At 38.6% G+C, this 22,194-nt stretch overlaps 1 protein-coding gene across 1 annotated transcript; it reads left to right on the top strand.

Moving 5' to 3' along the window:
* The first annotated feature begins 5,218 nt into the window (after positions 1-5,218).
* CPO (carboxypeptidase O) lies at positions 5,219-18,722 on the top strand. Its single transcript, XM_041403581.1, has 11 exons — positions 5,219-5,298; positions 8,482-8,557; positions 8,981-9,105; positions 11,579-11,693; positions 12,727-12,828; positions 13,653-13,757; positions 14,294-14,404; positions 15,534-15,624; positions 16,206-16,408; positions 17,170-17,254; positions 18,454-18,722. The coding sequence occupies exons 1-11, from the start codon at positions 5,219-5,221 to the stop codon at positions 18,720-18,722; spliced, it is 1,362 nt and encodes a 453-aa protein (XP_041259515.1).
* Positions 18,723-22,194: the final 3,472 nt, after the last annotated feature.

The following is a 22,194-nucleotide window of genomic DNA, read 5'->3' on the forward strand; positions in this document are numbered from 1 at the left end:
TAAAGTATTTTAGCGCTTGTAACAGAACTAATTAAAAATAATCCTGGCTATTCTAGGATACAGTGCAGTAAGCTTGTTGTTTAACCATTAAGCAATAATGGAGACTTATGTGCTGTCCTTTACAGTTCTGCTAGTAGGAATAATATAATACTAATTTATTTACCTACAAAGAGAACTGTCTTATTTAAAAATACAAGTCAGGTTTTTAATGTTACATGACATCTTCTGTAAAAAGGCCTAACTAAAACAAACAGTGCATTAATTTGACAGCTAAAGCTTTACAAGAAGTTTTGTTTCTTCACAAAATAGAAGATTTTTGCCTAATTTTTGCCCACTCAGAACAACAACACAGGATCAAACACTTTGGCAAATTCTTTCCCCCTAGAGCAATACCTTTGAAATCATGAGTTCTAATCACGTCATCAGAAGGTATTCTTATAAAGCAAAGGTATTCTTATAAAGCAAAGTTTTTAGGACTGGAGAAGGTGAGTTTAAAAAAAAAAACAAACTTCTTTTCCTGATAGTTGATCCAAGTACATTAAAATCTTTGAGCTTTTTCGGACTGGAGAAGGTGAGGTTAAAAAAAACAAACTTATTTTCCTGATAGTTGATCCAAGTACATTAAAATCTTTGAGCAAATTGAATCTTTCATCAAACTGCAAGAACAATATTCTGCAACCAGCCTTGTATGTGTGGACTTGGGGTTTAGCAATTTACCATTGCACCTGAAAAACACTGCTAAAGTTTAATTGTATGGTCCTTATGCAGAATAATTTCCCATAGGAATTATCTTTACATAAGAATTATAGGGTTTTGTGCACAGCTCCTTGCAAACATGATCACACTTAACCCCTAGATCAGAAGCAAAAGAGTTTTTTACCTTTGAATAACACATGGTAAAGATCATCTTGAATCATCTTGAATTCAGACTGTATGTTACAGCTCAAGATCCTCAAGCAGTGATATTTTGCTGTCTAAAGGATGAAGTAAAAATAACCATTCAGACCACCTGTTGTTAATGAAAGACAATTCAGTACGAACAATTTTCTTTCCTGATTAAAGAAAATGGTGTCTGAGGAAGCTGGTCTGCCTGGCTAATTAGACCATACCAGTTTTGTCAGCTTGGTGTCATCCATTTCCATAAGGAGCTGCTTGCTGAATGGGTACTTGAAGCTCCTCTCTGATAGGAGAGCTGTCTAAAACCTGCATCACAGGACTTGTGGAGAAAAGGCGCGTGTAATTTCCCACACTGACACAACACACTGGTTTTTATGGTCGTGCTCAAATACGTGAGTATGCATGTACACAAATGTTGTACAATCTATTGAGACATCCTTGAAATTGTCTGTAAATGTGTATTTCTTCAAATTGCTAGATCATGTGCCAATAGTCAAATTAGTTCCACTAAGATAAAGCTTATGCATCCTGTGTCGCTCGATGAGCTGCAGGACATTTAAGGTTGGCTTAATGGAACTAATTTTAAGGTTTACTAGTAATGTCATTCTAATCTAGGGTATATTGGCTGGAATTCTTCCTGGTATGTGATTATTTTAAAGTCCCAAATGTAAGGTTAATGGGGTGTTTTCACTGTAATAGCAGAGACAGAGAGAAAAAAAGGAATTATCAGCAAGATGACTAGAACAAAATTGTAGTGACTCAGCGAAGTTTCCAGTATATTCCCATTTATCCTAAAATTGTTGCTGGAACGAATGAGGTTTGAGAGCACTTAGCACTGTCAAATCACAATGGAGTCCAGAGACTTTCAGTAAAACCTTTCTACAACAGAGCTGTGGAAGCTGAAAGCTTGGAATATGGAGGGGAACAATGATTCACATTGCAGACCACACAACATACTGCTGGATATATAAATGCTACAGAAAAAGACAATATCTATAGAACATCCTGTGTCCTCTGACAACACAATGGGAAACAGAACTGTCAATTCATTGTGTTCTTCCCCCAAGTAAAATTACAGTGATAACCAGAGGATATTTCAGTAAAACAGCTGAATTATCTACTCCCCTCTTCAGTGGAGCACAAGCCTAGGATTTAAGGCACACTAGTCTGCTACTGTTTTGACCCCACTGAGTGATGATTCTGTTTTGGACACATACAGTGAGTTTTCTGCAGCAATGAGAGAGAGACAGAAGAACATTTAATGGAGCATGATTTTCTCTGAATCCCAATGATGATTTTAAAAAATGTTGATCATGTTGAATTCCATCTCGTTTAGTTAGGTTTTTGGTATTGGTGTGGGATTTAGCTGTGAAGTGGGAAAGCTTAACATGATGAACTGACATTTGCAGAGACACATGTATGTACATTTTGTTGTCTTTTTAACAAGCTCTTTGTCCTTGAAAGTAACATGCAGCTCAGTAGGAAATCTGGGTGCAGGAAGCTACCAGGATCAAACTCCCTGCTATATGATTGTTGCTTAAAACATGTGGTGTGCTTCAGTATGCAATCTTTAAACAAAACAGTTCTAGCTTGTGGCTGTTGCTACACAGACTGTATGCAGATAAGTCACAAATAGCTGAGCATATGTGTGGTGCAAGGTTAAAACAATAACACGCAGGTCGAATCATTCAAACACTGGAAATCACTTTGACTCCAGGCCAAAAGCTTAGCTGGAGATGATATCAGTATGGGATAAAAAGAGGATAAACTAACAGGCTTAGCAGCCAGCTTGTTGGAGTCAGCATATAGTATCTATACTTCCAGCAGTAGAGCAGATGGTCATATATTTTTAAGGAAGCACCAGACAGGGAGTCAGGAGATCTGAATTCTATTCCTGGCTCTGCAGCAATGTTCCTATGTCACCTTGGGGAGTCACTTTTTTCCCCCTTTTTTCTTAATCTTTTAAGTAGTGGAAATAATATTTGCTTGCCTAACAGGGCAGTTGAGAGGCTAAACTGATGCTGAAAAGAATGCTCTGAAGCTCTGAGAAGAATGTATGGAAGATGTGCAAACTAAACTTGTTTGGAAAAAAGGACACCACATGGTTTCATGTGGCATGTTTGTGCCACATATTTATGACCCTTCCTCTCCCCAGAAAGTCCCATGCCTTTTTGCCCACTATTTTCAAGGAGGGAATAAATGGATTAAGCTGCCTCCCACATTTGCTAGAAAGATAAGCAGCTGCCAGTAAGAACCTGACCAAAGAACAGACTTTATTACTGAGAGACACATTATTCATGCCCAAGAGGGCAATAGGCTTGTTGAAGTTTACTGTTCATCCCAAGATATTTTTTTTGCATTGGTGGCAGAATAATGTCTCTAATGGCTTTTATTCTGAATTCAGAAGTGCTGCTTGCCAGCTGAACACAAGTAGAAAATGAAGCATTGTCTTTTACAAACAAATCTTCTGTTTAAATCCCCAAAATAAGTCAATTTCTTAAATCAGAGAAATGCCCATAATTATTTGTACAGGACTTTCATCTAAAGTCCATTAAAATCAAATAGACTTCAAAAGAATTTGAATCAAAGACCTAGCAAGCCACTGTCATTTCTTCTGAATTCTATATTAATTAAGCAAAATGACTCTGTCTATCTATCTATCTATCTATCTATCTATCTATCTCTGTCTGTCTATCCTCTTTACTATTTGGCATCATAGGGGTGATCTTTTCACCACAGAATAAATAGCTTCTGCTTTCAACATGAAGGTGGAAACTTTGGGCTGGAGTTGAATTTTAGCACTTATCATAATTTGCTCCATTTCTCTTTATGCCTCCATTTATATATTTTTTTCCTAGATTCTGAGTCCCTGTCAAGGGACTGAACCCCAGTTCAAAGCCAAGTCTGTTAAAAGGGCACAGACAGCACTGCAGAAGTCTTAAAATCATGAGTCTGCCTCATAGCAGTGACGGAGACAAAGGAAACAAAAGCAAAGGTTATCTGAGCAGATGTCCTGAGTATTAATATGAACTTCCAACATGAATTTGTTTTGCTGACTCCTCACAAATGAAGCTGTATCTAATCCTGTAAACTTGACTTCTTTCAGCTCTTCTGGAAGTCATTGTGGGCTGGATATCTACATGGAGAGAATACTCAGCATTTTCAGACCCAGGCTGTTGAGAAGGTTGCAATAAAACAGAAAGGGTCTGGTGTGATTTATGAAGAACAGCATATTCTTCTCTTGCCTGCAGCCTGGTTTTATGAAAAAACACTTTTGAGCTGCTGTTCCTCTTTTACACTGGGACAGTTCTGCTGCTTGTTTCCTTGATAACAGCCTTCATAAAAATGTAAGAGGTCTCTGTACTTTGATGAGAAGAATCTATAAATATCCCACAGTTACAGCATGGTATCATGTCCATTATATATGTACACAAACTGGAGTCTCTGCATCCCAAATCCATGCAGTTTTCTTCATCAAATCACCCCAAGATAGTTTTAATCCAAGAGAGAGGATGAGGGAAACAATTTCTTTCTGAAGAACTGTGCTATATGTCTAACTACAGTCTACAAATGTTAACATTTGCCATGTGAACTAAACAAGAAATTAAATATTTCAGATAGTAACCAGCCCACTTTTAAAAATATATATAACAACACTTTTTATGACAGTGTAGAGTTGTAAGTCTGTGGCTAGAGACTGATCTGGGCTAACTTAGAGTGGTTTAGATGAGGCTCTGATGTCCCAATATTTCCTTTATGAAGCATTGGTTGCTCTTTTATGTCCTCTTTTAAGTTAGGTAAGTGATATAACTGTACTTAAGAGGTCACAGAAGTGTTCCATAAAGGCACAAACACAAAAAGAAAGAGAGTAAGGATAGAGCTTGTTTTACTACCTGTTCTTCCCTAGCTGTATGATTGTTATGAGCTAACCATCATGATATGCTGTAGATCTTGCAGGTAACACTTTCTCTAAATTCTACCAATTCTGTCACAAAACACTTGCAAAGATAAAAAGGTGACATTAGGAAAAATGTTCTTAGTTTTTAGAAAAAGTGTTTCAGTAAGAATGTTGTTAATTGTGTTTGTGTTTTGGGGTGTGGAAGAGACTTTTAAGAATTAAGAAAAAGTATAACTATTTACAAATGAAGTTAATGATCCATCTAGAACTTTTTACAAGTGAAGCTAATGATTCATAAAGGGCAGATTGCCTTCCAGGATAAGTCTAGTTGTATATTATAATTGTATAAATCATGTGTTCAGTCCAGATCTATCTTCCTCCTTTTTAGTGCTGCACTGTCAGTGCTGGGATCTTTGCACAAAGATGTGGCTTTCTCTTGGAATCATCTTTTCTCTGGGGATACTAATTCCTGGAAAATTCAGCTTGAAATTGCAATATGACAGGTGAGTATGAACAGGTTTCACGAAGAATTGTGCATGCTGTGAAAGTCCCAGAAACTGTGTATGAATAATAATAATTATGAGCTGGAAAACTGGACACAGGGTTACTAAGCTGTAAACTTTGTAAGACTGAGAAAGAAAATATGAAGATGGGAAATGAAGAATGAGTTAATCTAACCCAAGCCAAAAAAGACATAGTTACAGCTGTAGGAGCCACAGAATGGCTCTCAAATGCATCTCAGGATGCCCTGTTTCCATTAATTGAAATGCATTTGGCTTAGCCTCTTTCATAATGAATTTTGAAACCAGATGCTGCAGGAGTAAAATGCCTTTTCTGACTATAAAGCAAGAGGTATGACTGAGCAAAATTATATCTATTAATAAAAGACAGATTACGTTATATGAAGAAGGTAGTGAAAACCTGTTGGAAATCTGTAACAATTACCAAAAAAAAAAAAAAAAAAAGCTAAGGGAGATGTTCAGAGAATGAGATTATCACCTTTTTTTAAAATTACTGATTAATGTTTTGAAAAGTATGAAATCTCTAATTATGCTTTATTTTCCATTCTCAGTTGCACTTCAGAAAATGAGTGATGTAAAATTATTCTGTTTGTCTATCTAAACTGTTTTTGTTTCATTCACCCTCAACTTTCAAGAAGCCAGGTAGCTGCCATTGTGGCAGCTGGGATTTGCAGGTGGGCATGAGCATAGTGTGGATGCCACCTAGTCACATATAAGTTTATACACAGAATTTTCTAAAGCAAACAGAGAAAGTAGTCTGGTGCTGAATGCCTCTAGATGAATTATATTCCTCGAATATAGTCATGAAAAGGACAGAAAATCAAGCAATACCTATAGCAAGTAAGTTTCCTCATAGTGCAGCCATTCAGCAGCTCTCCTGGAAAATCTCCTAGCAAAGCATACAGAGTCACACCATTTCAAATGTATTATTTCCTTGGATAATATTTAGCCTTTAGATTTGTATCAGAGATGCAGTTAGAGCCTGATTTCAGTGAATAGAATTCAGCAGATCCCTGGTAATGTATTTTTCATTTTTGTTTCTAATTATTGTCCAGAATTGAACCTGTCTAGTACTTGCATGGAATTTAAAAACAGGTACTGAATGGTAAGTGTAACTTTGGGTGGGCAGCACCTGCACAAAGACCAAAATATTAGTAAAGCCCATTTTCATTGTCCTCTGCTCTGTTTAACAATGAAATGAAATATCCAATCTATAAGCATCCAAGGACACAGAGCCTGTGCTGAGAACAGTCCTTTCATTTGTTAAGCAAGCTTAACTGTAGAATTTTAAAAATTGTAGTTCTCATGGGGTCACATGGGCTGACTTTGCACTTCTCCACTGAGAAACTTAGTTCATAATCATAAACAAATGTATGCTTTCTAATCTTAATTTACTATTAAAAATGGTTTTTCTCCACACTGGCTATTGTGAAAGGTTTATCAGTAAATAAGAGCTGGCCATCTGGCAGCAATCTGACTGTCTGGAATTTCTCTGATTTGGTGTAATTAAGACATAATGTCAATGAGGATAGAAAGATATTACAGGATATTGTTTCCCTTCCTGATAGACAAAGAACATAGCAAGCCTAGGCATTTAGAGAGAATAAACTCTGAACTGCAGCTGAGATGTTTATTCTGCTAGCAAAGATGTTTATCCTGCATCTACAAGGTTTATTAAAGACATCATGACTGTTGTACCAATCTGTACAACATGACTGTTGTACCATTCCTGTGAGCAATACAAGTGTAATCATTTCCCCCCATAGATATGGGGCCATTGGCATCTCATAAAGCAGTAGTAAACTGCCTGTTTTAACTATCAAGTTCTCAATCAGAAGAGGTGATATGCTCAAGAGAGATGAAAAAACCCACAAATCCCTCTATTTCTCTGGGGATAAAGTGAATGAATAGTGAATTCTATTTGCATGTATATTAAGCTGATAATTGTACATTCCTGCATGGAAGAACAAAAGATGGCAGTTGCAGTTCAGATGATGAGAGCACATTATGTTGATGACTATAAAGACCATGGCTTGCTTTTGCAACAAGAATTTCTGCTACAAAAGCTTTAAAATGTAAAATGTTAATTTTTTATACTTGTCTGGTAAAGACTCCATTGAAGTCACTAAAAGAGGCTGTGAAGCAGTTTTTAATTGCTGGCAAGTAGGAAAGTTTCTAGTATTCCCCATTCTGTTCTGTTCTCATCAGTAGTGGATAACTGGTCTCCCATCTTTGAGTAATGCAATGTAGTCATCAACATCCACTCCTCACTCTGAAACTTTCACCAGAAACATCACACTCACTGTCAATCCTGGAAAGCTGATCTGAATGAACACTGAAAAAAATACAAAAAAACTTCTAAGGGCATTTTTAACAGAACATTCTGATTTGCTTTTTCTGCATTTCCATCCATTTTCATTTGTTCTTTGTAAACTTCAATTATTTTCATCAGATTAAGCATGTAGTAGATGAAATTTTCATGTGGTCTCATGAAAACATGTACTAAGACACTGGATTCTGTGAGTCTTTTCTAGAAATATAAAATGATAGATTCTGCACTAGAAATTTTTATTTCTTGTGAATTTAGTAAGAATATGCAATTCTGGAGACCACAATATTCGTATTTTAGAATAAATTAGCTATTCTCATGAAAAGCAGTTTGTAGACATGTCAAGTTCTAGGCAATGTTCTTTTATCATGACTATCAAAAGTTTCTGCATGCTGAAATAGACCAGCCAAGCACAAAGTTAATCTGTACTAATTGAATAAATCCCAAGTGTGAGGGGAAGAAAGTGACATCTTACCAAATAAACAGTTTATCATGTATTAACAACGCCCTCATTCTGGCCCTGGTCCTGCAAAGGCAGAAACACACATCAGGGCTCATGCAAGCAGCTGGCTTCTGCACAGCTGGTATGGTGAATAAAGCACTGCCACTGGCGAGGAAGCAGAGTGGTTAATGCTCTAGCAACAGAAAAGTCACATCACTTCTGTTTGCAGCCAAAACATTCCACAAATTCATAATTCAGAGGTGTTTTTGTTGGAACAGCACTGTTACATGCTCTGTCTTCCTTCTACATAACAAAATATGTCCTTTTGACTTCTAAAATCATGGATACTTTAACAGACCTTAAAACTGATCTTGTTTTTCTACTGAATTTCCAGGGATCAGGTTCTGCATATTGTACCAGAAACATTTCAGCAAGCCCAGAATCTTCAACTTCTTTGCAGTACTTTCATGGTAAGTTATTTTTACTTTACTTAAAAATAACCACATGTGCCCAACAAGCAGAGTGGAGTCTTGGGTTGTAAAACAGATATGCATGTAGCTTATGATAGGAATAAATGTTAAAGTAAACTAGAAAAAGCTTTATTTAACTTTTTTTTGTCTTATTGTAGTGTGGAATTGCCCTTCTACTACCTGAAGGAATTTATATGAAAATATTAGTTTCTTAGCATGGCTGTGTGAAAGTGCTGCTTCTTATCAGTGGTGTCTGAGTAAATAAAAGCATTAAGCCTGTGCTCTATGAAAAGATGACTGGGGAGTTTCCAGGACACTTTGAAGGAAATCTTTCATTTGCTGATATGCAACTACTCTATCTTTAATATAGTTCTCATTCTGAAAACAGAGCTTCATTTGTGCATTTCTTTCTTCTCTGCACAGCTGGACTTGTGGAAACCCCTGCTGCCCGAAGACATCAGGGCTGGGGAAGACCTGCACATAAGAGTCCCAGCCCCTGTGGTGCAGGAGGTGAAAAAGAGCTTAGCTCAGCATATGATCTCTTACAGGTACAATCTCTAATACCTCGGTGGGGAAGGCTGGCTTTAATAATCTTCCTTGCTATCAGAACAGGACCAAGCCCTATTTGATAAACTCAACTAGTACTGGCGATAGGACCCAACCTTTGTTCCAAATGCCTCCAAGTTACCTTGAGCAGCCAAACACAGGGATGCTGTACGAATCTTTAAAAGCCATTCTCCCCTGCTCTATGTATTTATCTTCCACCTAACCGGGACTGTAAATCTGGAGCTGGAACCTGAGACAGCCCAATCTGTCTTGTTTCCTGCTGTGGCCTTCTCAGCAGTCACCGAGAGGATGGCACTTGGATATATGACTCAATTTTTTAGTCTGAACTCAAAAGGCCGAACTTGGTGTAACCACTGCTTATAAGAGCAAGCTTTGCTCTTGGAAAGCATGGATATCTGAATGGAGGGTACTTCACTTCTGGAGAGCCCAAAGGTTTAATTGATGTCACTGCAGGGAAACAGTCTCTAGCTCTCCTTTTCCTTTCTCTTGTTACTCCTCTGATTTGGAGAAGAGATCTTTCAAAATGAATATTCAGCCTCTTTCTTCAAAAGATGCATTTTTCTACCTCTATCCCCTTCATGAGGCTGGTGAGAATTTCCCGGCACCATCCAGCCAAAGAGAGACATCCCAGCTTAGGACAAAGATCCCAGTGGCAGGTGGGCACTATGCACACAACTGGGAGCCATAACCTGCAAATATCCCACAATGTTTTATCACACCTACGTAGCCACATCTTCCCTTACTTACAACCAGAAGATCTAATCCAGATACAAACAGTGTTTATAAAGGAAAATGGGATTAAATAAGAGTTATTCTTCACATGGTCCTGTTCCCTTTTGTAACTGACTTTTTCAGGTAACCAGTAGCTAATTTAACTTAGCAGTATTTAATATAAACAACCCTGTAGTCATTCAGGGCTGATGACAAATGGCGTATGGGCATACCCTGACATTTACCAATCAAAGATGAGTTTAAGGAGGATTGGTGTCATTTCAAAGCTGTTTTGAGTTAAAGCTGATCTTGACATCCTGCATCTTGCCTGACAAGTTCCTTTAGTAAGTGTGATGCCCTGACAACCAGAGATGAAGAGACACGAGGTTGGAGTCAGTACAAATTATCTAGAATGAGGTTTAGATATTCAGTACTTAGGCAACATTCCAGAAGATATTTAACCACTTTTTTATGTCAAGACTCTTCATTTTCTAATGGTTTCAACTGATTCTAGTGGAAATATAAATACTAAACTGAAAGTAGCATCTCAACTTTTTTTCCCTTGGCCAGAACTATATCTACCTTAAATAGGGTTCTAAAGAAAGAGAGGAGTAATTATTAGTCTTGATGAAAATTTTGAGTATGTATTGCAAGAGGCTGAGATGAGTACAACAATAATAGAGTCAAAGTTCCTATAAGTGATTCAAAGCAGAAACTATCCTTTAGAAGGCAGTTGGCATGCAGGGAAGGTAACATGGCAGTCAGGTATATAATGATAGAGACATAAATGACAAATTATAATAAGGACATCAATATTCCAACTGTGTCAGACTCTTCTCCAGAGCACTGATAAGGTATTTTGTGTGTGTGGTTTCACTTCATGGAAATTTTCACTGCCTGAATTTTAGTTTGAAGTTTAGATGTGAATAAACATCAAAGCTCAGACTGAAAGTTAAAAAGTTTCTCACATGCAGTTCCCAGAAATGCTTATAAGCGCCACTGTCAGCAGAAAAGCCTGTTAGCACTTCCAGCATTTGAGATGAACAGTGTTGGAGCTACCTTTGCAATTGTCTTATCGCAAGCGTTTACAATGAGCACAGATTTACAGCAGTTACAAGGGGCTGATTGCAGTGAGGAAGAACAGTCCTCTCATCCAAAGTCCACTGAAGCCAGGGAAAAGGTTTTATTGACTCCTTGGATCATGGAATCATGCCTGTGCTATACTAGTTTCTGAGATATTTTGGTAGCTAAAAAGCAAAAAAAGCTATTTGAAGGAAATAAGGAGTTTGCTCTGATTTTTGCAAATTGCAATGAATATTTCTGTGAAATCTTTGCAAATTCAAAATGTCTCACTAAAATACAATAAAATCTAATCTTAAATTTTTCTCTTTCGCTTCCTTTTCCCAAAGGTGGTATTTTCGGAATTTTGCTCAAAAATAGGAGTGGTGAAGAAAATAAAATCTTGAACTTTTTTCCTTGGTAGAAAATTGACAACTTAAAAAATCTGGTAAAAAATATTATTGTTAAAACCCTGTGAAAATCTCAGTACTTTGCACTTTGCTTTACATGAAAATAACTATAATGCTGATGGTGATGATCTTGCCAGGCAATTGCCAGGCAAATCACAACAGAAGAGGTTAAATCCTTTTGTTTGCTGATGTAAGCAATGAACCCACTATGACAGTTCTGCAGCAACTCTTTGGGATTGTTTTCTCTTCTATCTTCCTTCTCCCTATCCTTCAGAGTCCTAATACCTGATGTGCAGAAACTTGTGGATCAGAGCATGCCAAGGGAGAGGAGCAGCCACAGACAGGTCTCAGGAGGTTATGTCTACACTGAATACCATCCAATGGAAGAGGTAAAGAAAAACCTAAGTCTGCTTGTGTACTTTGTTGTTTTCTGTTCTGTAAATGCCACAGAAGGCAATTCTGTGTTTGCAGAAAGCTCAGCTAAAGTCGGTAGACCTGTTTCTCACTTTCTTCTTTAAAGAATCAGTCCTTACTCTTTGACTAGAATCCCAGCCTGGTTGAATTGAATATGGATTTGCCATTGATTTTTATTAAATCTGCAATTCTTCACTGAACAAAATATAAATGCTCTGTGAGAAGCAGCTGCACTGTTTTGCAGATAATATTATGTGTTTTGGCTGGTTTGCTACCTTTCTACCCTGTCATTCTTTATTATTTAGTATTTATTCATTTACGTCCCAGATTGTTTGGTGCTGAGGCAATTGTGAAGTGCGATGACCACTGTGGTGTCTGAAATCCCAGTGGGTGAACAGTGGGACATCTGTAGAAAGGAATAATTTAAGGGTAGGGTTTTGGCACTTTAGGAGAAAACAATGTCTTAGGGGTGGGCAGTGATGACTTCTTGGCACCAAATTCCATGCACCACTTGGCAAACCTGGACAAAAGCAGTGTATGGTGGCAATTCTTTCTCTTAGCTGCATAATAAAAATAACAGAACAAAGTCAACCCTCATGTAGATTTTGCTTGAGCTACCCATTGAGGATGACTGCTGCTGACTCAGATGTGGAAAATCAGTGCTGATAGGAAAGAGACTCTTTCGAAGAGTTGATGGTGTGGCTTCATGTCTGCTGAGCTCAACAGGAAGATGCCCACTAGGATGGGCATGTTGAATGAGATCCAGAATGGAGAATCTGTGTCACATTGCAGCAATGTTCCCTTTTAACAGCCAGTGAGATACAGCCATGACTTTGCACAGAGGCATGTGAAACACCTTCCATGCCTGTAAGTGACATCACAGACTGAAATAAACTCTGAGGAAAATGTTGCTTGTGTAAACAAAAGAAAATGCTTTAATCTGGAAATGGAAGTGGGAAAGAGAAGGAAACTCCCACTTTGGACAAGAATTCTTTGCAACTATTTCAGATTTATCAATGGATGACTCAGATCCAGAAGAACAACAGCGAGCTGGTGACTCAGCACATCCTGGGGAAGACATTTGAGAATCGACCAATGTATTACCTACAGGTAAGGGAGGAAATTTCCCTTAATAATAAAACATATCTTAACAAAAAAAGAAAAGTACTCAGGAGAAGACAGGATTCAGATGTTTCCTAAGATAGCATTCATCCCAATTCACTGAAATAACAGGAGATGGTTTTACTCCTCTACATTATGGTAAGATTTGCCAACTTTCACAGACACTATCATTATGAGCTTGCTATTGCCATTATGTACTGAAAACAACAAATTTAACTGAAGCCTTGTTTAGAAATACAAATCAAGCTGAAACTAGCTTGGCAACAGATGTGTGTGAGGATAAAGACTTTTAGTTTGTTATTTTTATTACTTTTTATAGCAGATAGCCTTTCTGCTAGCAGTATTCCATTACTTTTTTATTGGACACACTAGTGAAAACCATAGTCTTCATATTTGTGTTAGTTATTGCCTATCTGTTCCTACCATTGAGTAGTATTAGACATCCTGCCTTTTTGTTGCTCCTCTTCTAAAAACAAAAAAATTTAAAAATCTTCAAGTAAGAGCAACCACTCCTGTGAATAATGAGTACAAATGAAAAAGGAAAAAAAGAAACTGTTCTATTAACTGTTCTGTTGACACTTCTGCTCAACAGATACTTTAAAACTCATGCCTTCTAATGCTATCAAGATGGGGTTATAAGGAAAAAGAGCTTGTCATAAAGATGTCTGTAATAATAATAATAATAATAATAATAATAATAATAATCTCAGATGGCTCAATGGCATATCATGGCACTTCTTTTACTTGTATTACATTAAGCTGTTCCATTGTAATGTAACAGTTTTTAAATTATCACATTTACATTCTCTCAGATCAGCCAACCATCAAACAAAACCAAAAAGATAATTTGGATGGACTGTGGGATTCATGCCAGAGAATGGATCTCTCCAGCCTTCTGTCAGTGGTTTGTGAAAGAAGTGAGTCCTTATTCTTTCATTTAGATAAAAAGCAAACCATATCACTTTGGATGCTTCTGATAGCTTTTCTATTTTGATACCAAATATTATGCTTTTTTCTTAAAATATGATTTGCAAAATAAGTGTATAGTACAGATATCTGTGGAGAAAAAAGTCCAAAGCATGGTTTGAGGTATGAGACAATATTAATTAGTCCACCAGTTCCTCTACCTGAATGTTTCCAAAGCTTTCCAAAACCCGCTTTCCAACCTCTCCTTTTCTCACAATGGCTGCTAGATCAAGCCTCTCTCTATCAAAAAGTCACAATCCTCCTGAAATAAATCCCTAATCTATGATATAACATAATCTCTAATCTATGATATAGCAGTGTTCCATGTGTATAGAAAAAAGTACCTGGCACACTGGGGATCAAATAGGTGTTGGGTACCATGGTGATGTCCAGGAGTGAATAATCACCTGATGATAGTTCTAAACTCACTTTTTGCAGTGATTACCACCAAATTCTCTGCTCAGTGCTTTATATGTTTTCTTTTCAGATTCTTCAAAATTACAAAACTGACCCAAAGATAAGCAGATTTCTGCAGAATTTGGACCTCTATGTCTTGCCAGTCCTCAATATTGATGGCTACATCTATTCCTGGGAAGCAGTAAGTAGTGAAAATTCAGGAACTAGACTGAAAGTTAGATGTGCCCAGCATGTTTTGTTACTTTTAGATAGCGTCATAGCAATTATACTTAAACAGAAAACAGTGATACTCACATAAATCCTCATGGCAGAGAGATTTTGTTTCTTTTGTGAAAAATCAGTGATCACTTGAAATGATCTAAATATTGCTAGCAAATGAGACTTGGGAAGACAAAACCACAAGATCAATTGGTTTTGGGTTTCTGGGGATAGGATTACTACTTTGATAACAGCTCAAGGCTTGGTTGATGGACTTAAGTATGTCTGGAAGAGTTATTCATTCTTCATAAAAGGTGTCAAGTAGCAGATGTGTCTTAGAACCTTTGCACAGCACGGGAGGAGAATTGGTCAAATATCAGGCTACTTGGTTATGGAAGAGGTGTGCCCTCCCAAATAATCTTCCTTTTCTGATATGAAGAATAATGCAAAATGTTGGTCTTCAGCCACTCTCACCATGCTTTTAGGTCCTGTGCCTAGTTGAAGCAACTTTTAATGCAGGACCTTTGGATGGCCCATGGCTACCACTATGTGGATTGGGCTGTCTCCCACCTTGCTCCCCGCAGGTGTGGGGCATACCAAATGCTGCACTTGGATGTGCACACAGGTAGTTCAGCCGGGTACTTCATGCAGGTAGTGCAGTGAGGTCTGCACAGAACCTGTATAGCTGTGAGTAGAGCAGGGAACCAGGGAGCAGTAGCAAGATTAACTGACAAAAAATAATTAATCCTCCTGAATCTGAAACATACTATCATCTCTTATCACTCACAATGCCTTGCTTAGGAGCGCCACACTGCACAGAAGCAGCTGAGTACCACAGAAAAAGCATACTTTAAAAAAATAAAAAAGAAAAAGGTCCAGAGGCTTATTTCAGAGTGAAGACAGGTTTGTGGCTGATGACAGACTGGTTATAGTAGATGAATTGTTCTGTCGCTGAGCTTTATCCCCCTTGCACATGGAGCTGTACTCTTACAATACCAGGGTTAGTTAGAATGCAGAGGTCAAAAAAAAAAAAGGGGTATTTACACCATATAATCACTGGGCCATATGGATCATTGAGTTTTTATTATGTAACAGAAGTTACTTTTCTTCAGGATCGTTTGTGGAGGAAAAGCCGTTCTCCATATGAGAATGGCACCTGCTATGGCACGGATCTGAACCGAAACTTCAATTCATCCTGGGGCAGTAAGTTTGAAGTATTTCAGATCATGAACACAAAAGTAAAGCAAAAGTAATAACTAGTTTCTGAAATAAAATGTAGTCTTACAAGAAAGGAATATTCACCTTGTTGTCATCAATGTATATGTAAAAATAAAATCCTAGTTTGTGAAAATATTAACTCATTGACTTTCAACCAGCACTTATTTTTGTGAGCAGAAAATTTCTCTTATGTAACTATACCTCTAACTCACTGCAGGAGCAAGCATCAGCTCTAGGCAGGAGTGTTAAGAGTTAGTCACTTAACAGCCAGTATTTACATTTACCATGAATTTCAAGGAGCCTCCAAAGCTTCCCTGGCGTGTGGTACACTGTGGTGGTGTCAGAGTGTTTTCGTTGCAGCCATCCTGTAAATGTGCAATAAATATTTTAGTCTTGCATCAAATTTTAGTTGCTACCTACTGAGTGTAATGCTAAAGTCCCACTGAGCTGTCTAGTCCCCTGCCCACATAAACACATGCCTTAACACTCCAAGGTAAATTTCCCAGTTCCTTCTGAACGTGTGTTCTATATTTCTCCATTGATTCAGTGTTTGTATTCCTCCCCAGGTGTTGGTGTATCCTTTAACTGCAGCAGTGATGTCTTCTGTGGATCTGGACCAGAATCAGAGCCTGAGACAAGAGCTGTGGCTCAGTTTATCAAAAGCAAGAAGAGTGACATTTTGTGCTATTTAACAATTCACTCCTATGGACAGCTCATCCTCACCCCATACGGCTCCACAACTGAACCTCCAAGTAACAATGAAGAACTGGTAGGGCAAAATATTTATCTTCTACCTTTGTAGAGAGCAAGTACAGGCAGTAGCACCTGGTACAACTTTACTTGCACTCTTGCCTTTCCTTCGGAGGAGCTGGGCTTGCTCAGGGACTTGGCTTGAACAGAGTTACTGCTTCTCTGTTCAGCATCAGTAAGTTTTATTTGCCTCAGAAATCCTAATTCTTCATCTTAAATCAGGAAAACTGAACTACTACAGATAGGGTTAATGCAAAGCAAGGTAAGTGGAGAAGAGCACTAACTTTCACTGCATACAAGAATGAATTTACACTTTAGGATGCCAGCACATTATACACATATGGTTATCATGATTGTGTCCAGAAAGGGTATTCCAAAATGCTCAGAAAAATGGGAGCAAAGTAAGTACCTATTTCTTGGTTACTTCTTCCCTCAGTTTCTTAGTGTTCTGATTTAAGTTCACTTATGTGTGTATTTATGAAAATTCCAATAGATTAAGCATTAGTCAAAAGCATGAGGGATTTGGGTTTGGACTTTTTATGAATCATTGTAGAAGTAATTTATTTTGTCTATGGATCAGTTTCTAAGGATGGTGGGATACAGAGTCTATGGCAATAAAACAAGTAAGAGGTCAATCACTGCTGTAGTCAGCACCAGTGTGTTATAAAGGTGATCATATACAAATGTAAAGCTGAAAGAGACAAAAATTTTGGTCCACTCAAAATAATTGCCAAAGGTACTGCCACTGATGCCAAGGCTGTTCCTATTTTGAATTTCCAGATGCAAGTTGCAAAGGAAGCAGCTGCTGCATTGACAGGAAAGTATGGGACCAGCTACAGAGTAGGATCAACTGCTTTAATTTTATGTAAGTTTTTTTATGTTTCCATTTGACTACTCTGTTTTTCAAAGAATTGTGTCACATGCACCAGCAAGTACTGTTTTGCTGAGTTTCTACTTTGAGTAATGTTTAAAGGGCCGTTTTGGTGCAACATGTCAGCAGCAGTCATTTGAATACGAGATAACTCTGTAAGTTAGAAAGCTGACTGCAGGAATGGGCGAAGCATTGATCAGAAGCTAGTTCCTACATGGATTCCTCACAGATCCATCACAGGGGACAGAAGGAGACTGGTGATAGATCATCCTGACCTTGCTGAAGTCAGCAGCAAAACTGCTATTTGTCTTCGTGGGAATCAAGCAAAAATTAAAATCCTACTCAGGTCTACATTTACTTCATCAGACATTATCACATGGCAGCTGCTTGCAATTCTGTGTGAAATACATCGGTTTCAGCCCTGTTCCTAACAGACTGGATGGCCACATCACGAACATATCATAGCTAATATGAGTTGACAGCCTATACAAAGAGGATTGAGGGCCCTAGAGACTGCCTAGTAAACCCAATATTTTCCCAGTAAGCAATAAGTCACGCTAGTCAGTGAGAACAGTAAGTAGTTGGCTCCAGAACCCATGTGGTTTGCATATTCCAGTGGCTGTCTCTGCCAGTCCCCAAGTGCCAGTCCCAGAGGCACAGACTGCAAGAGCAATGCAGTGTAAGTTTAATGCAACTTGCCTGTGCCTAGGGCTGCATTTTGGCAGGGTTTGTACTTACACTGAATAGGTAAGAAAAATAATCCACAAGGAAGATGAACAGAGATATAGGGAGAAGCCAGAAATTTTGCAGATTTGACAAAAATTATGCTATTAAAAATTATATATTTAAATTCTAGTCAGCATCCATGTAGGAAATTAAGTACAAGAACAGATAAATGTCCAATCCATCTTGTACCCTACACTAGTCACAGTAAAATGCTAAAAACATTGAGTTCCTGGAACTCATCTCTTGTTATTGTACAGCGCCATCTTATGAAGAACTGTGTCACTTAGAAAACTCCATATACTTTTAGTATAGCTAAGAATTACAGCACCTAGAAACTGTTCTCCATGTCACAGTGATATATGGTTACTGCTTAGTTCAGGGATTCTGGTATAAACTTGTATTAACTCTAACAAGAAGTATTTTTAAAGAACCATGCTTAATACAAATATCTATTTCTAAATTCACAGACAGTAACTCAGGCTCCTCACGGGACTGGGCCCACACGATTGGCATTCCGTTCTCCTACACGTTTGAACTGCGAGACACGGGCACTCATGGATTTGTTCTCCCCGCTAACCAAATCCAGCCCACGTGTGAGGAGACTATGCTGGCTGTGACGACGATCATAGACTATGTTGATAAGAAGTACTTCACAAATGGAGATGTGGTGCTGACCTCCAGCAGCTTGGGCCTGAGCCTTTGTCTGAGTATTATACTTACATGGTCTGTTTCTTAAAAACAGCTTAGAGATCCCAGCATGAGTCTCATATGAAAAATAGAATGTCCCCTTAAAATAAAAAGTTATATCAGCAAAGGAATTTAATGTCAAGTATTTCAATAAAGGCTCATCCCATCAAATAAAAGGACTTGTGGTTTGATAGCTATGTTTTTGGGAAGAAGGAAAAGATAAAGAGCTGTGGCAATTTCCCAAGCTTCACTTGCTGGCTCTGCTTAGTCTTTAAACGACCTTAAAACATCAACTCATGACAACTACCCATGAGGACAGAGCACTATCACTCCCTGTTTCTTTGGAGCCTGTTTTTAGGGGCTCACCTGGGCCTGTGTAGCCCTTCTGTCAGCCACAGTCCTGATCTGTCACTATTTCCCTTACTGCCTGAACCCACTGACTTCTGTGTGTTGCTGGCCTTAGCAGAATACCTGTGAGACTTAAAAGTCCTCAAATCCCACTACAGAAAATTAGATGGCTTCCTTGTCCTCCACTTTCCTTCCCTAATCTGCCACATTGGGATTTGCTAGAAAATACAGGGCCTCAAAAGCTGGTGAAAAGTCATGATCAGGAAACCATCTACAACAGTCTGAAGCAAGCTGAAGAGTTGAATTGGTGCACGCACGTGGCGACAGAGAAGAGGTGGGGTCCTGTCACTTAGATGCGGTCAGATTACTGAAGATAGAAGGTCAGATCCTCCAAAAATTTGAAAGAAAAAGGGAAAATAGAGATAAGGATGGGTGCTATCCCTACAGAGCAGACCAGAGAATTTTTTTTTTGCATATTCAACTTCCAAAATTGACTGGTGGTGACAATTATCCTCCTTAATTTAGAGTCCTAAGGGATTTCATTAAAGACTGTACATAAAGAAAGTCTGTTTACAAAGAGGTTTCTTTCTTATCAACCACCTTAATCCTTTGAGGCTGACTGTACAAAAGGGTGTTCTGTTGTCTGCTCTCCATCATTTGGGAGAGCCTGCAACCTTCAGGGATCCTCATGCAAAACTCAGTTGAAGCTCAGTGGAGTGCCAGAGGAAAGGAAATATTTCAGCTCAATGAGTAGGGACTCACCAACTGGGCCAGTCAAAAGAGAATACCAAGGTAAGAGCTTCTGTGTTGTTACAGCCAACACCAGAGGGTGCAGGGCATTCACTGAAATAGAGAAGGCCTATTTTAACCTGTACTCTGCTTTTGAATACAGGAGTACCACATTCCAGAAATACGTCCACCAGGCTTGGCTACTACAGATAACAGATGGGGGGTTTTGTCGTGATAGAAAATGAAGAATACAGGGAATAGGGGAAAAAAAAAGTCTGATTTTCTTAGCAAATGTCAAGATTGTTCTTGAAAATTGAAAGTGCTAAGCAGAGATTTTTCAACAAAATATTTCCAGCTTTGGGGAAGAGAATGCTATCCAATTCTCCTCCAGTGTTGCCAAGAGAAGGATGTGTATCACTTCACCATGGCGCCATTAAAAATAAAAAAAAAAAAGGAGATACAACCTTGCAGTCATATTTCCAAAACACATGCTACTGTCATATTATTAGTTGACAAGTCTTAGCTCCTGTGTGCATCGTCCACAGATCATTACCAATTGGTGTAACTAAATCTGCCTAACCCCTGCAAGCTCCCCAGAGCATTGTCCTTCCAGACCCACCACTGATTCACAGTAAGACCCGTCTGTTGCTGGATGCTGGAGCAGGTGTCACTAATTAGCACCTCTCCCCACAGAAGCTGCAGTCCCTAAACTTCTGTTTAGTTTAGGATGTGACTTGTAAATTTTTATATTTGTATATTCTGTCTTTGGAACTGTAAGAAACCAGACAAGTCCATCTGGCCCATGACTGTGAGCTATCTTTAAGCAAGTGAGGTTTGACCACAAGTGTTCCGTAGCCATTTGCTGGCTAGCTGCTGTGAGGTTCCCCGGTGCCACCAGCAGCAGATGGCAGCGTCCTCTGGGAAACAATGCCCACATGCTGACCTTGCCAAAGCCAATCCGAGCCTGAGTTGCCACCAAATGCTTTCCAAACCTAACCCATGACTACACTGGTAGAAAAATGCTGCCAGTCAGGGCTTCTTTTCTGGATTCAGAGACATTGCACAGCTTCTATGCCTAGAGCCAGAGAGGAAGTGAGCTAGTTTTGCTGATTGTGGGTATCATTTGATGGAAATATTTATCACTAAAAGATACAACCAGGTGTGTCCTAAAGTTAAGTAGCAGGCTTTTGTGGAATGGCTCAGTTCCTCACTAGCCCTTCCTGTTCTAATAACATCCATCAGGCATGGGACGATACCCCTGAACATGGCACTGAGGCAAGAGAACATGGTGGATTTTATCTCCAGCATTGCCAGCATTCAATAATCATAGAAGTGGAGGGGAAGCCTTTGCCAGAAAAAAAAAAAAAAATTACAACAATCTTTACCTAAAAGAATATCTGCTGATTATGCCTGGGTGTACAGCTCCTTGGATCTGTTAGCAATGGCTCACCCCCTCTGCATAGGGAAACCACAAATGAACGTTGTGTGGAAGCAGCACCTTGCCCCCAGTGCCACTGCAAACAGATGTGCTGCAGGAGTGCTCACAGCCCCTCTTAGGAACTATCATTGCACAAGCAAGGCACAATCACTACAAGGCCAAAGCTGCAGCAAACTGATGTTTAAAATTTTACACAGGCTCTGTATTTCACATACCCTCCCAATTTGGTGACTTCTCTGTTTATCTGTTGAGCTTGTACAAGAGTGGCACATATGGCTGACAAAAATCACTGCAGAGATGGTGTATTTTACCAACCATGTTTTTTAAAGGAAAATTTTAAAGAAAAATGTAGTGTGGATATTTGTGCTGAAACTCCCCTTACTTCATGAATCCTACTTTCTCCTGCATTCCTTTGTTGCCTTTTGTGGCTCTTGAGAGTTTTGCTTTATGATGAAGTATGGAAAGAGCTGCATTCTGGTTTCTTGTATATCAGCAGAAACACAGCATTATTCTACTGAGACTATAATAGGACTTTAGATTCACTCACATAAACACATGCAAAACAAAAAGCTGCTATAAAAAACTAGAAAATTCTGTTCATTGCCATTCCTCCCCAGTGACTTTACCAAGATCCATGCTTCTTCCCTTTCTTTCTCACAGTTAAACACCCGTATTGTGCCTGCTTTATTATATAATCAGTACTGTGAAGGTTTAATTACTTTTGGTCATTCAGGTTATTGAAAAAAAAAAAAGGGCATCCCAGTTATGAGTAATAGTGTCCTATATTACCCTTGTTAACATTTTGTCTATAGTACAAAAATAAAGATTGACAAAAGGACTATCAGTGATCTCATTCCATTTCACACAAGGAGCTCCTCTCTCTGCTAATTTTTCCTCCATGCTATGCTAATTTGATACAGTCCTCAGGCTCTAACAAGTTAGCAACACTGCCCTCATTAAGGAAAGTGAACATATCACAAGGGAACTATATTATTAAATGAATGTG

This window comes from Onychostruthus taczanowskii, unplaced genomic scaffold (assembly GCF_017590055.1).
Source record: "Onychostruthus taczanowskii isolate IOZ18803 unplaced genomic scaffold, ASM1759005v1 scaffold20, whole genome shotgun sequence".
Taxonomy (NCBI): domain Eukaryota; kingdom Metazoa; phylum Chordata; class Aves; order Passeriformes; family Passeridae; genus Onychostruthus; species Onychostruthus taczanowskii.